The 15,281-nt window shown below is 39.9% G+C and overlaps 2 protein-coding genes and 1 long non-coding RNA gene across 3 annotated transcripts; 2 read left to right on the forward strand and 1 right to left on the reverse strand.

Annotated features, from left to right (window-relative positions):
• Positions 1-1,670: 1,670 nt before the first annotated feature.
• On the reverse strand, positions 1,671-5,410 carry LOC104597591 (ATP-dependent zinc metalloprotease FTSH 6, chloroplastic). Its single transcript, XM_010259224.3, is given in 6 exon segments — positions 1,671-2,014; positions 2,117-2,357; positions 3,119-3,432; positions 3,850-4,390; positions 4,819-4,979; positions 4,982-5,410. Coding segments are annotated over 6 exon segments (2,028 nt in total). The 3' UTR covers positions 1,671-1,672.
• LOC148800972 (uncharacterized) lies at positions 4,822-5,577 on the forward strand. Its single transcript, XR_016084640.1, has 2 exons — positions 4,822-4,961; positions 5,065-5,577. It is a non-coding gene; the product is annotated as an uncharacterized LOC148800972 (long non-coding RNA).
• Positions 5,578-13,379: 7,802 nt separating this feature from the next.
• LOC104602932 (ribonuclease 1-like) lies at positions 13,380-15,281 on the forward strand. Its single transcript, XM_010266809.2, has 4 exons — positions 13,380-13,488; positions 13,592-13,747; positions 14,562-14,760; positions 14,969-15,281. Exons 1-4 carry the CDS (start codon positions 13,387-13,389, stop codon positions 15,208-15,210), a joined length of 699 nt encoding a protein of 232 aa, XP_010265111.1. The 5' UTR covers positions 13,380-13,386; the 3' UTR covers positions 15,211-15,281.

Raw genomic sequence — 15,281 nt, forward strand, 5'->3', positions numbered from 1 at the left:
GCACTATCGAGATGTATCTCCGTTGTTTCGTAGGCGATCAACCTCGACGGTGGTTGGAATGGCTTCCTTGGGCCGAGTACTGCTACAACACAGCCTACCATTCCTCCCTTGGCATGACTCCCTTTTGCGTCGTTTACGGCAGGGATCCTCCCCGCTTGCTGTCCTACAAGCCTGGATCTACTCGTTTGGACGCAACCGATCACTCCTTACAGGACCGCGACGCCCTCCTCGCCGACGTCCGCATTCGCTTACAGCAGGCCCAGCTCCGCATGAAGCTCCACTATGATAAGCACCACCGGGAACTATCGTTCGATCCAGGACAATTTGTTTGGTTGAAGCTCCAGCCCTACCGGCAGCGCTCCTTGCGCCACAAGGCTGCCCCGAAGCTGGCCCCTAAGTACTATGGGCCCTACAAGGTTCTGCGACGGATTGGCAGTGTGGCCTACCAGCTGGAATTGCCAGAGACTAGCCGAATTCATGATGTCTTCCACATCTCCTTGCTGAAACCATTTACGGGTGTTCCCCCACACCAAGTTCCCTCCCTGCCACCCTTGAAAGATGGCAAACTGGTCCCCCAGCCTAAAACTGTCACCCGCTCTCGTTTTAATTGTGGAACCTTGAAGTCTTGGTGAAATGGTGTGATCTACCACCAACAGAAGCCACATGGATCCCATTGGTAGAGTTCCAAGCCACATATCCAGCTTTCGAGCTTGAGGACAAGCTCGTAGTCCAGGAGGGGAGTAATGTTATGGACGCCTTCCTCGGGAAGACGTACCATCGCCGCCGGCAGCAACAGGCCCCGGGCCCACCGCTAGCAGCAGCAAGGATTCAGTGATGCTCATCCTACCCAGTTCGGCAACAACAGCCTTATCTAGATTAGATTAGCTCATTTTGCTTGTTCTTATCTTATTGTTCTTATCTCTTATCTTATCTTGTTAATAGCTTATCAGATTAGGATTAGCTTAGCTTATCTTATCTTGTTAGTAGCTTATCAGATTAGGATTAGCTTATCTTATCCTTAGCAAGATAAAACTGGAAGTCTCCCTATTCAGCAAGGAGACTCCCTTTGATTAGGACTCTTGTAATCTCCTATTTAAGGAGACCCCATTATTGAATGAGATATCAAATTATTCAGTCAAGAGTGAGTTAGGAGAGTTGGTGATCTCTTGGACAAATCACCGAAGGTGCCAAGATAGGTTCATCACGAGCAGGAAGGAACAAGGGAAAACAGGAGGTTTTCCCCGTGGACCGACCCGTGACGAGATCCTATTCCCGGGCCCTCAACAAAATGAGTCTGCAAAGGCTCGCTTTTGAGTCAAAAACACTAACCTATGAGAGGTAGTGGTTATTCGGTATTCATGTCCCAAGGACATTGAAGCAATGGAGTTGTATGACCATTTGAGTGTTTCTTGGTGTCTCGAAAGCCCAAGGTTGATGGCGTTACCCACTAAGCCCAAGGTTGTATCTCTTTTTAGGTAGTACCTACCTTCTGTTGACCAATGTGTGTCAACTAAATATGTTCATGAAGGCATTTTACATGTATGATTGTAAGTGCTGCCTTTCTGGAGTACTTTTACCACTTGTTTTTCCATTCAAATTTGCAATTTGTATTTAATACATCTGTAAATAACAATGGAGCTTTATCAACATAGAATGTATTATAATGGTTTCCTTAAGCTGTGATCAGTTCACGGACTGAGTTCTTATTGATTTTATCCAAAGAAAGAGCAGTGAACTCATACAAGATTACTCTGAACTCATCTCCTGTGAGAGTTTCCTTCTCTAAAAGCACATCTACTAGCTTGTCGATTGCTTCTCGATTATTCCTTATGTGGCTCTTTGCGATTTCATATGCGCTTTCAATAATATGTCTTACTGAGGTATCAATATCCTCTGCAAGTTTTTCTGACATGGAATTTCTAGCTAGCATTCTTAGTATCACATCACTGCTTTGTACTGATGGATCAGTCAATGCCCATGGTCCAATCTCAGACATTCCAAATGTGGTTACCATCTGGTGGGTAAAGAAAAAAATAAAAGTATTAGCTAAGTGCACAAGAATGACTTTTGGTCTTCTTACATAATTTAGAACATGGTTTACTTTTTATAAACTTACTTGTCTTGCTATCTGAGTGATCTGTTGCAAATCTCCTGCTGCACCTGTGGTAACCTCTGGTTCCCCAAAAATTACTTCCTCTGCTGCATGGCCTCCGAGACCTCCTACTATTCTAGCAAAAAGTTGCTGCTTAGATACAAGAGCTGGATCTTCCCCAGGTATGAACCAAGTAAGACCCCGTGCTTGCCCCCGAGGAATAAGAGTTACTTTTTGTACTGGGTCATGCCCTGGAGTTAATGTCCTGTATGTGACAGTTAGGGCAAGTTAGTTGGTCTTCCTTGTCATTGAGGCTCAGTTTGGGAAGAGTAATACAAATATGTACAGTGCAAATACAAGGTTTTGTACTGAACATATTTGTATTTACACTCTTTCCAAACTGAGCTAGGGTTTATTAATTCTTCCTTCTTGTTAAGCTTGTCATCTAAACTTACTGATCTGGATAGATTACATGATTAATTTAGTTTTTATAAAACATGCTAATACGTCAATTTTCATATTTAGAGTTAAACATTTTTTTTTTTTTTTGCTTTCAAGAACAGACTATGCAGGATACTTACCAATCACCAACTTGCTCTATACCTGTTATCTTTTGCTAATATGGCTATGACATTATGTTTACTGTTTTATAGAGGATGTTTAATGTTCTTGTGTGACTTTATATTATATGGATGGAGATAGGGTTGGTGAAGATCGTTCTCTGTTTCTGAAGTTATATATTATATTTTTCTTTTAATCTGGCAATAATGTTGCAAGAGTCTGTGACAAATCTAGACAAAGTGGAATATAGAAGTTTCTACTCAGTGTTATGCTCATATGTATAAAGAATCCCCATAAATGTATTTTCAGTTATGGAAGTATGGAACTATAAGTTGACCAAGGAAATGCTCATACTTGTGAGAATAGTTGCATATTAATAATCTGATAGACCTTTTCTGAAATTCTATATTATACCTATGCTTAAGCAACTTCATATTGGTTAAACATGAAATGTTTGCAACTTACGCGCAAATGGCATGCCCAATTTCATGATAAGCCACGAGGATTTTGCTTTTTCCATCTGTCATCTGGGTTCCCTCCATGCCTGCCACAATTCGATCAATGGAATCATCAATCTCTTTTGCTGTTATCCTCTCTTTGCCCCGTCTGCCACCAAGAATGGCAGCTTCATTCATGAGGTTTGCCAGGTCTGCACCACTGAATCCTGGGGTTCTCATGGCTATGACATTAAGGGAAACATCTTTATCGAGCTTCTTATTGTTGCTATGGACCTTCAGAATTGCTTCTCTTCCCCTTACATCCGGCAATCCAACAGTAACCTGTGTAAGTGTATTCCATTTACTGAACTTAGTAATTAGATCAAGTTATGAATATTGAAATGCAGGTTTTTCTGTCTGTCCACTTGCATATTTGTGTATATTGTGCTTTGCATGTTAATACTGGAGTCAAGGATAAAAGAACTAATATTTTAGTGAACTGAATTGCTGGTCCTGTTCTACCAAAAAAAAAAAAAAAAGGAATTGCTAATCCTGGTGTAACATTGTCAAACTATGTGCATTTTTATTGAGTTACCAATTCAAGACACATTCCAGTAGTTAGTACGTGGATTCAAGTCAATAAATACTGATCTGTTCCTTTAGACATAAATATGACTATGAAGATGTATTGACCAATCATTTTTTTTATTGGAAAAACAGTGTGAAATGAACATCACCACATTGTAAAGCATGACATACCTGTCGATCAAACCTTCCTGGCCTGAGCAAAGCTGAATCAAGAATTTCAGGTCGATTAGTTGCAGCGATGACAATCACCCCGCTATTTCCACTAAAACCATCCATTTCTGTGAGCAATTGGTTCAGTGTTTGCTCTCTTTCATCATTTCCTCCTCCAATGCCTGTTCCTCTCTTCCTTCCAACGGCATCTATCTCATCAATAAAAACCAGGCATGGTGAATTCATCTTTGCCTTGTTGAATAAATCTCTTACTCTTGAAGCCCCCACCCCAACAAACATCTCAATGAACTCTGAGCCAGACAGAGAAAAGAAAGGGACCCCTGCTTCTCCAGCAATGGCCTTAGCCAGCAATGTCTTTCCAGTCCCTGGTGGACCCACTAGCAGAACACCTTTAGGAATTCTTGCTCCAATAGTAGCAAACTTTTCTGGGGTCTTTAAGAATTCCACAACCTCTTGGAAGTCTTGCTTTGCCTCGTCAACTCCAGCTACATCATCAAATGTGACACCAGTGTTGGGTTCCATTTGGAATTTGGCTTTGCTCCTTTTGGAATTGTTTATACATGTAAGTATCTATTATAGTAATAATTTAAGCTAACAAAAATTTCAAGTTTCCATAATTTTATAGATGAAAAAAATAAAATCAGAATAAATTATTATGTTGATCTATTATTTCAGTGGCCGGCAACTGCAGGAAAAGGAAATTTATAGCTATAAGTTGATCAAAATAATACAAGATCTAGGAAATATCTTCATACACTAGCAGGTGAAAATTTGATCAAATGCATCAGGTAGATGCGGTTACTGTGTGTTGAAGGCATAACATATTGTCACTAAATAACTGTATATTTAGACAGTCATATGTGAGAACATTTAATTCATGGGTTTGGTAAACATGGTAGCTTTCACAACTTTTCTAACCCCACTGTGTGTGTGTGTCATCACCAAAGATGTAATTTGGTCATCCCATACCTTCCCAGTCCAAATGGCAAGTTGGGGTCTCCTGAAGAATTTGTAGTTGATCCTCTCAAGAGTAGAGTTCCAAGAAAAATCAATGGGAAGGCAAAATTTGCCAACACATCAAGAATCACAGCTCCCATGTTCATCTCCATAGGGTGAGCAGCAAAATCCACACATCCTTCTCCTTCATTTTCCTAAGCAACTCTTGTGGCAGTCCTGGTAATTGTATTTTCACCCTCTGGATTTTGTCGAGTGCAGGATTCAGGATCTCTGCAATTGCAACAGTCCCATTCTCGAACAGGTCTACTTTCTTCACAGTTCCTGCGTCCAAATACTGCAGAAATCTTGAATATGACATCCTACTCGAAGAAGATTCTAATGGGGTCTCTGGTTCAGCTCTAGCTGGCTGAGCTACAGAAAATCCTTCCGCTACAAGGCCCAAACCAGTGGATTGTAATAGATTTCTTCTATTCAGTTTGATATCTGAAGGGGTTTCGGGACATGGTTTTTCTCTACTGATGATTTTGGAGAGATGGTTATCTTTCCAGAGGTCTTTGGATTTGCATATAAGGTTGGACGCAGATAGAAATAGTACAGATGACATTTCTCTTATTGAACTGTTTGTGGGGTGTAATTTGTATCCGGGAGCTTCTCAAGTTTGAAATGGTGAGTGATCCTTTTATTCTTTTCTTGTACAGACAGTTGAAAGGGGTTAGTCGTTTGTTTTGGAGGGAACCTTGGAGGCATTTAAATAGGGTGAAAGTGGGATATTCTAGCATTTTCATTGGCCTTGGCTTTCAGTTTGTCTTTCTTGCTTTCTTCTTGTTTCATGAAGGATCTAGAGTGGCGTTAATATTTGATATATATAGACGTAGAGTCGTGGGGACAGGACAAGTGGATAAAGATGCCTATGGGAAGAAGATCTCTGTTCTCGTTGCATTGATTCTACTGGCCATACACGTTGACAAATAGGACAGGTCCGTTGGATTCGTCTGGATGAAGATAAAAGCTTGTCTACTGTGTCATAATCAATCTAGAGTTCATTTTTGTTTGGCATGTACAATGAGCTACAAAGCCAATCAAGAGTGAACACGCCAGTGTTCAGTATGTTACATGGGGCCCACACCTGAATTTACTAATTTATTGCTAACACGCCATTTGTCTCGTTTGTAGCCTCATTGTTGGGAAAAAAATCGGACCATAGGTTCCGTCCTCGTAATGGACCCACCTCAATTGTAGAGAGATGGAATTTAACAACTAGTGGGCAGAAACGGGGCCATGTTTGGGATGGGGCATGGCCCAATAAACAACCACACGGGGCCCCAAATTCTTGAGGTTCATGGGCTTTGGTCCAGTTTTAACGATCGGTTGTATCCATCAAATGTGATCCCAATTGCGCGTTTCCAATAACAAGGGTTGCCAATATTGTGGAAACTTCACAAGATCTGAATTGCACGAAGTTATTAGTTTGAATTATTTTTAAATGAAGTTAGGCTCCATCTTTTTGCATTGCAAATCTAAACTAGATGCAGAGTTTGTACCTTGTTCAGATTTACATGCATTTATTTGTAATTATGAGTTATGACCTATACCTTTATTTAACACAAAATTTCCGTTATATATATATATATATATATATATATATTTTTTTGGTCTCATTTGCATAGCAAATTTTGCAAAATTTGTACCAATTTCTTCTTACTTTTCATTCTCTAAGTGGGTAAACAAACAACCTTGCTCTTATGTCTTATCTTCATCCTCTCTCCTATAAGTAGAGGGGACCATATAATTTTGTTTCTCATTTTACTCCTCTCAAACAAACAAACAAAACAAATTACGAAATTTGATTATAAGCTTGTAATCCAAATGTTGGTCCCAATTATCTGGGATTTTGCGAAGGACTGGATATGGACTCAACTCCCAACATTTTTGTTGTACAAAGCTCTCCGACTCGGACCCATGTCTGCATGTTTGTCGACATAAAATTTAACAGAGATAATTAGATTTTATTTAGCCGATGATAGAACTGCTACTAGTTATATTATATATGTTCATCTTAACACCTTTCTTTTGTTGGAACTTTGGAAGTAGCGATATTAATATGTATTCAAGTGTAAGATGCATCTCTCCCCTATACAGCCATACCCTTCCAAATACCATGTACAAAATTGTTTGAGATGTCAAGAAAGAGGCCGGTGGTTTATGCACACCTAGTGGAAATACAAACATATCCTCATAAACAGGGCTCATTCCTAGTGAAAAGGCGATAGTACTTTGTACATTCATACATACATCATGCATAAGTGGAGCTCATGTCTGCTCCCAACAACGCTCCTAACACTCCTCTCAACAAGCCACTATAGGTCTATAGCCACACATTACATCATGAACTTCTCCTTTGCCAGAGATGTTGATCCGGACTTACCTACATATGCTTCCAACCAATTCCCCTATAATAGGCCCCGCTTGTTGAAACACATGCTTGTGTGTGTTCTACTTGTTTTAAAACAAATAAATTTCTTCAAGTAATTTTTTTCCTATTTTTAAAGTAAAATTTTACTTGTGGAATCCCACCTTGATCAGGGTCTGGGGATGAGTTGCACCCCAAAAAAAAAAATGTAGGGGGCGTTCTTTTTTTGGATTTTGAGAGTGGAGAAAGTTGGTCAATAGGATTTTGATTCCCATTGAGGTAAATAACTTTCCCACTTGGGGGGTGGGGGAGAAGTTGCCAATACTTGAATGGGACAAAAATACCATTTTTAATAATGGATTTTTATGGCTAAAATGATCATTGCCTTATTTACATGGGAAATAAAAGAATATGGATAAATGTACTTACCCGGATAAGTAACTTACCGAAAAACGAATGGGACCGTAATATTAAATTGGATAGAAGTTTACCTGATTCAGCAGTCTAAGTAAAAAAAAAAAAGGACTTGTATTCATGTCTCATATATAATCGAAAATTTGGAGGGTGTTATTAATCTAAAAATTTCTGAAAAAATCAAGACAAAATTGATATACGAAAAATTTGATCTAGTTTTGCTATTTAGTTTTAATTTTGTACAATTTCTTTTTCTATCTGAAATGTTTGTGGCATTCGCACAGGGTATAGAATCTCAGCAGAAGGGTATTTAGGGGGCAGTTGGTCAGTGGAAAAAATGCATTTGCTTGGCTTACAGAGTGGGTCCTATGGTAAATATACATTCGCTTGGGTGTCACTTGCCCGGAAAAAAATGATACCTGAGAGGGAAAAATGCTAAAACATCAGCAGCAGCAGACAAAATTACGGTTTGTAAAAATAGAATATATGGGTAAAAATGATAAATTACCTAACTTACCTTGATAAAATTCATGATTAAAAGAACATGGATAATGTAATTATCTGGAAAAATGTCACTTCGGAAGCAATTATCCAGGGAAAAGCACTTACTTGGTAAATAACTTAAGAAGCAATTATATTATCCAATTCCTTCAACTGGAAACTCCAATCATGTTCTTCTCCCAGAGGACTGAATACAGCTCAGGAGGCGGATGCTCAAAATTCAAAAGACTAAACGGTTACTTTGAGAAAGAGGTAAATTGATCAGCACTTCGATTTGCTTCTCTATAGAAATGTTTGATGTACTCCACCGACGTTTGAAACAATGTCTCGGCTTGCTATTTAAAACAATTTCGTCCTTCTAAGGCCATTGACGAAACCTAAAATCTAAGTCAATGCCATATTTTCTTTTTATGAACGCACAGGCTGATTCTATTGTAACTATTATATGTAAACCTTATTATAAGACTTGCAGTTGGTTTACAAGACATCAAAATCAGGACTACGGGACCGTCCTACCAGACAAAAGAACCTCTTAATTTGGTGAAGAGCACATTTGACTAGGATACGTGCAGCACCATTACAAGTCTTAATTAGTAACTGGGAACATGATGAATTGTAAGAGATTGAAGAGAGTTGATTAGGGCCTGTTTGACAGGAGTATGGATGAGCTAGCTACACGATCAAGAGTGCTTCATTGGGTTTCAATGGGTCGGTTTTGGATTGGACCCCGTCCAGTCCAAAATCAAATTGGACGGACCAACAAGACATATTGGATTGGACCAACCGGTCCAAAATATTTATTTGATTGGAGTGGACCTGATCCGTCCGTAATAAATTTATATTGGATTGGGTTTGATTAAGCCAATATCTGGTCCATTGGTATAAGATAATAATATATGTGCCAATGGACCAGGTTTGGGTTGAAACCAATCTAAATCAAAATGAATTTGAATAGATTGGACGGTCAAGACATTGAATTGGACTGGTCCAAATTGGTCTAAAATATTCATTGGATTGGATCGGACCTGATCCATTTATAATGGACTCACATTGGACTGGATCGGATTGGACCAAATCCAGTCCAATTGACACCCCTAGTTCCATAGCCCCTTGTACACATCTTTTTGTAACCTAGCTATACCTAGAGGAGGGCCAGGGTGCAATTTGGGCGGGCTTTGGTCGAGATTTTGTTAAAATTTGAATAGGGTCCACCTCTATCCATTTGTTATAATCTGATTTGATTCTATCTGAATGTATATATTTATATTTTGTATTAATAAGTAAAGTTGATTTGAATGTATATATTTAAAGTTTCGTACAAGTAATTTTTAATTCATTTTGTTTATAAAATATAATATTAAGGTTATTGTTTTATTCATTTTATTAATAATGTATAATATTTTGATAAATTTTATTCTATTCAATTAATACCTGATTATGATATAAATTTGATGGATATTGATGATGCACATTTTGGCAACTCCCGTCTGGCTAGTGACTCAGATGCTTGGTTGAATAATCCCTACTTGGAAGGTGGTTTGGATGCCTAGCTGAATGGTTCCTATCTGGAATGTCGCTTGGACGCCTAGCTAAATGGTGACGAGTTGGAGAGGTGGTTTTGATGCCTAACTGAGGGGTGATGAGCTAGAGAGGTGGCTCTGAAGCCTAGCTGAATGGTGATGAGCTGGAGAGGAGGCTCTAATGCCTAACTGAGTGGTGACGAGCTGGAGAGGTGGCTCTGATGCCTAATTGAGTGGTGACGAGTTTGAGAGGTGGCTCTAATGCAACTTGCAAGGAAACAGTGTTAGAGTGCCCGGGTTGCATTACTTGGGGTGGGCACTCTGATGCTTAAGTTAGCGAATCAGAGATTTTAAGATAGCTAAATTTGAGAGAGTTGGAGAGCTGCAAGAACTAAAAATTGTGCATCTACCTAAGTCTCATGGGGTTGATGCCCTTATATAGTTGGGTTTCCGTAGGTCTTGCGAAACGCTCCCGGAATCCTCGGCCCACGACGTAGGGGTCCATTCCACTTTGGAAGGAGAATAACGTGCCAGTTAGTAAGGTTTACCGTTTCCCTCTGATTCAGGCGAGATGAGGATAAGGCCTACGGTTACGTTGCATGATCCCAAAAGGTTGAGACAACTGGCAAGCTTCTAGAGAGGTAGGTCGCCAGATCGGCGGCAGAGGCAGGGCGCTAAGTCGGCAGTAGAAGTAGGCCGCCAAGTTGGTGGCAAAGGCAGGTCGCCAGCTGGGACCCTATTTTGGCTAAGCCAAGTTGTCGCCTAGGTGATGCTGGGACGTAGTCCAGCTATTTTGATATGCCATTTTCATGATGTCAGTGGAGGGCCAAATTTGCCCTCATCAATTGCCCCCCCACTCCCGAGTTGAGATCAGCTCAATGAAGGGAGTAGATTTGTACTTCGTTGTAGGTCCTTTGGCCTGTTACCAACATATTTCGAGGTCGACTTAGGGGTCCTTGATGCTGAAAGCAGTTTGGCTTCCCCTTGTGATATGCGCGTCGATGTTGGAATTTAAATAGCGGGTCGGTGTCACAGCTGCATTGTGTCAGTCCTCTGAGGTGCTGGTCGTCTACTCTACGATAAGCCACAAGGAGCTCAACCTGCAGGGGCAGCTTTACTAACTGCAGGTTGCCCGCTCGCATGGGAACCTTGAAAGGCTCAACCCGCAAGGGCGACTACAGTCCGTTGGCCACCGACTCTCGTGGGAGCCACGGAGGGCTCGAATTGTAGGGGCAACCTCACGAATAGGGCTGACAAGGCTCGTCCGGGTTGATTACGTGTGTCGCTAGGTCAACGGAGGTAGGTCGCCATCTCGATGACAGAGGCAAATTGCTAGGTCGGTGGAAGTAGGTTGCCAGGTTAGCGGAAGTAGGTCACTAGGTCGGCGGGGGTAGGTCGCCAGGTTGGAGGCAGGTCTCCAAGTTGCCAAGTCGGCGGAATTTTGACAGTCCAATTTTGCTCTTAGCACCTCGGCTTATGGTCATCTTGTCACCTCGACAGGACTGACCTGCGAGGGCGACTCCACAACCAGCTGGCCATCAACTCCCACGTAAAGCATGGAGGGCTCGATCCGTGGTGCAACCTCACAATTTGTTGGCTATCAACTCCCACGGGAATCACAGAGGGCTCGACCTGTGGGGTGGCCTCACATTTAGTTGGCCGTCAACTCTTGTAGGTAGCACGTAGGGCTTGACATATGATGGTGGCCTCATAGTTAGGGAGATTTTGTTCGGGCAAGACTGCGAGAACTCATTTGGGTTAATCATTTTGCTTTTGCCCCCCTAGGGGTTCTTTTGATCAAGCGTTGTTATTGTTGCTTGAAGATGTTATTACTTGAGGCTCAGAGAATCGGGTGAGAACATAGCCTTTTGTAGCATTTCCCACAGATGGCGCCAGATGATGATGCACATTTTGGCAGCTCCTAGCTGGCTAGTGACTCAAATGCCTAGCTGAATAATCCCTACCTGAAAGGTGGCTTAGATGCCTAGCTGAATGGTTCCTACCTGGAATGTGGCTTGGACGCCTAGCTAAATGGTGACAAGCTGGAGAGGTGGCTCTGATGCCTAGCTGAATGGTGACGACCTGGAGAGGTGTTGCGCATCTACCTGGGTCTCAGGGATTGATGCCCTTATATAGCTGGACTGCCGTGGGTCTCGCGAAACGCTCCCGGAATCCTCGGCCCACAACGTAGGGGTTCGTTCCGCTTTGGAAGGAGGGTAATGTGCTAGTTAATAAGGCTTACTGTTTCCCTCTGATTCGGGTGGGATGAGGATAAGGCCTACGGTTACGCGGCGTGATCCCGAAAGGTCGGCGACAAAGGCAGGTTGCTAGGTCGGTAGTAGAAGTAGGTCGCTAGGTCGACGGTAGAGGAAGGTCGCCAGGTCGGCGGCAGTGGCAGGTCGCCAGTTGGGACCCCATTTTGGATTAGTCATGTTGTCGCCTAGGTGATGCTGGGATGTTGCCCAACTGTTTTGATATGCCATGTGTTATGATGTCAGTGGAGGGTCAAATCTGCCCTCATCAGATATGATTTGGTTCAAATTCCAAGATAAACAAATTAAATTTGGATCTACCTATATCTAATTGCATTTCAAAGTGTAAAATCATCAAACCATGTATATGAGTTGCATCCCTTTTACCTAAAGCACTAGGCCCTTGATGTAACTTGTAAAATAGAGTTTGTTTGTTTCCTCAAAACGTGGGATTACTCAAGGCTCTGTTTGGAAATAATATAAATACAAATACGTAGTGTAAAACCTTATATAACAGGGAAATTGTCTAAAACTCACCATGAGTTTTCAGCATTTCTCTTAAACTCACCACAACTTTTCAAAATGTCTAAAACTCACCATGTCACTAATTTGATGTTAAACAGACTAACGAGTGTTAATATATTACTATTTTAACTTCATAAAAAATATAAAATATATACAAAATAAATTAACGGGTGTTAATATACTACTATTTTAATATTTAAACATGAAAAAAGGAAAAAGTTCAAAAAAATATTTTCAAATATAAAATACATAAAAACATAGAAATTACAAAAAATATAGAAATTGCAAATAAAATAAAAAATTATTTCAAATTATAGAAACTATAGAAATTGAAAAACAAAAATTGTAGAAAAAACACTAAAAATTATAGAAAAACACAGAAATTGTAAATAAATAACAAAAATACAGGAAAATTTATAGATTGTTGAAAATAGAAAAATGTAAAAAAACAGAAATTATAAAAAACATTGGAAATTGTTATGAAAATTGTTATTTATGCTGACATGGACACCTCTGTTAAGAAGCCTTAACGGTGCACTACGGAGGGTGAGTTTTAGAAAATAAAAGCTTAGTGACATGGTGAGTTTTAGACATTTTGAAAAGTTGTAGTGAATTTAAGAGAAATGTTGAAAACTCATGATCCCTATATAATATATTTCTAAACCTATTCGTAATGAATAAATTGTATTTGCATTCTTCATAAATTGAACCTAAGAAAAACCAACAAGAATGAGAAATAAATAAGACAAATACAAAAGTGGCAAGTTAATGAATGACAGCCTGAGTATAGACTAAACTGACTGACTTATTGCTTGGTCTTTTTGAGAATGATTTATTATGGAAGTTTTGAGCTCCTTCATGGCATTAATACAATGAGTATACTTCTGCCTATAAGTATAGCCATTCAGGCACAGTACAAGCATCACCAAAACTACTGAAAAAACACAGAGAGAGAGAGATGAAGGCCATTTATTCATTGCTCATTGGGATTCTTGTATCACAACATTTGGCAGCTATATGTGTCTCAGAGGGTTTTGATTTCTTCTATTTTGTTCAGCAGGTAGCTACTAACTAGTCATTTATTTCTCTTGCATTTTGGTCTGAGATCATCTCGATCGGTTGTTTTCAAATTCAAACTTTTTTTCTTATTCATTGTTTTTTAGTGGCCAGGGTCGTTCTGTGATACAAGGACAGGTTGTTGCTATCCCCAGACAGGAAAACCAGCATCTGATTTTAGTATTCATGGCCTTTGGCCCAATTACAACAATGGATCTTACCCATCCAACTGTGATTACCGGAACCCTTTTAATCCACGGATGGTATCTTCTTCTTCTTCTTCTTAAATTAGCTTTCCGATAAGCTTTTTTAATGGCTTATTCAAAGTAGCTTAATGAAAGCAGTTCAATCAAAGCTTCAACCCTTCCCAAATGAACCCCAAGTTATAACAAGCATGTAATTAATCTATGAATTAAATGAAAAAAAATTGAGAAGGTTTTGATTTAAAATACAAGGAACCTGTGATAATGCATCGAGTGGTTGAACTGAATTATTGATTGTTATTGGATGAAATAATTGAACAATAACTTATTTGAGGATATAGATATCAATCTGGGTCTGGATCTCCTACACTTCCTTTCGTCTGTGACAGCTAGATGTCCAAACGGATATTTACACACATTCATTTAAGAGGGCATTTGTCACATGCTGAATGGAACTGTGAGAAGAAATGTAGGAAATTCCTAACCAACCAGTCCATCTTTAATTAGATTCAGCCATTAACGAACTCACAACCTTTTTAATAAATTTTTATGACAACAACTACTGTAGGCTGTCTTTGGTTTGATGGAAAATAAAAGAGAAAGAGAAGTTAAAAACTTTCTCTGAATTATCTGTCAAACCAAACATGACCTTAATGCTCAGTTTGGGAAGAATGATACAAATATGTTTGGTGCATTCTTCCCAAACTGAGCCATAGGAGCCTTAATTTGCAAATAAACTTTTTTTAGCAAGTGAAGGGATCATCCAATTAATTATTAATTGGATCGGTTCATTTGGAAAGTCTACATGCATCTTCCATCATCCCGTTAATTGCTAACTAATTTCCTTGCAATTTGTATTAACTTCTTGGTGCAGATATCGGATCTAAGGATTAGACTTGAGAAGACATGGCCATCGCTTGCCTGTCCGAGAAGTGAAATGCTGAGGTTCTGGTCTCATGAATGGATTAAACATGGAACCTGTTCAGAGTCTATCCTTAATCAACGTGCATACTTTATAACAGCTCTCAACCTAAGGAATAAAGTCAACCTCCTTCAAATCCTTGTAAATGCAGGTATTGCGGAAGGACTACACTCCTTTAATTTGTTTTTCATCGATCATATATACCATGGATAATTAGTTAATTGTTTATACTCTGTTGTTGTTAGCCCAACACATTCGAGCCGCTCAAAACTGGTTCGGAAACTGATCTGGTCTATTCGTATTATTTCCTTTTAATGCCAGTAATGACTAGTACTAATTAAGTGACAAAATTGTTGCAGGAATCAAACCAGATGGAAGATTGTACAGCTTGGGCGTTATCAAGGAAGCCATAACAAAAGCAACTGGATATACTCCCGGAATAGTGTGTAATTTGGACCGGAGTGGTAGTAGTCAGCTCTACCAGATTTTCTTGTGTGTGGATACTTCTGGCTCTAAATTCATTGAGTGCCCAGTCTTCCCGAGACAAATGTGTGGTTCGAGTATCAAATTTCCCTCATTCGGGGCCTCTACTCAACTGTAACTCGATCACCTTAATTTGTCAATAATTCTCACCATGGTTGGTGAAGCATAATAAGACCTTCATTTTTGGTC

This window comes from Nelumbo nucifera, chromosome 3, assembly GCF_055504915.1.
Source record: "Nelumbo nucifera cultivar China Antique chromosome 3, China Antique-T2T, whole genome shotgun sequence".
Lineage (NCBI taxonomy): Eukaryota > Viridiplantae > Streptophyta > Magnoliopsida > Proteales > Nelumbonaceae > Nelumbo > Nelumbo nucifera.

Bases quoted from the DNA above. Each gene is read 5' to 3' on its own strand.
- LOC104602932 (XM_010266809.2), top strand. From the start codon at position 13,387: ATGAAGGCCATTTATTCATTGCTCATTGGGATTCTTGTATCACAACAT. The intron at 13,489-13,591 runs GTAGCTACTAAC...ATTGTTTTTTAG, and splicing joins TCTTCTATTTTGTTCAGCAG to TGGCCAGGGTCGTTCTGTGA. The intron at 13,748-14,561 runs GTATCTTCTTCT...TTCTTGGTGCAG, and splicing joins ACCCTTTTAATCCACGGATG to ATATCGGATCTAAGGATTAG.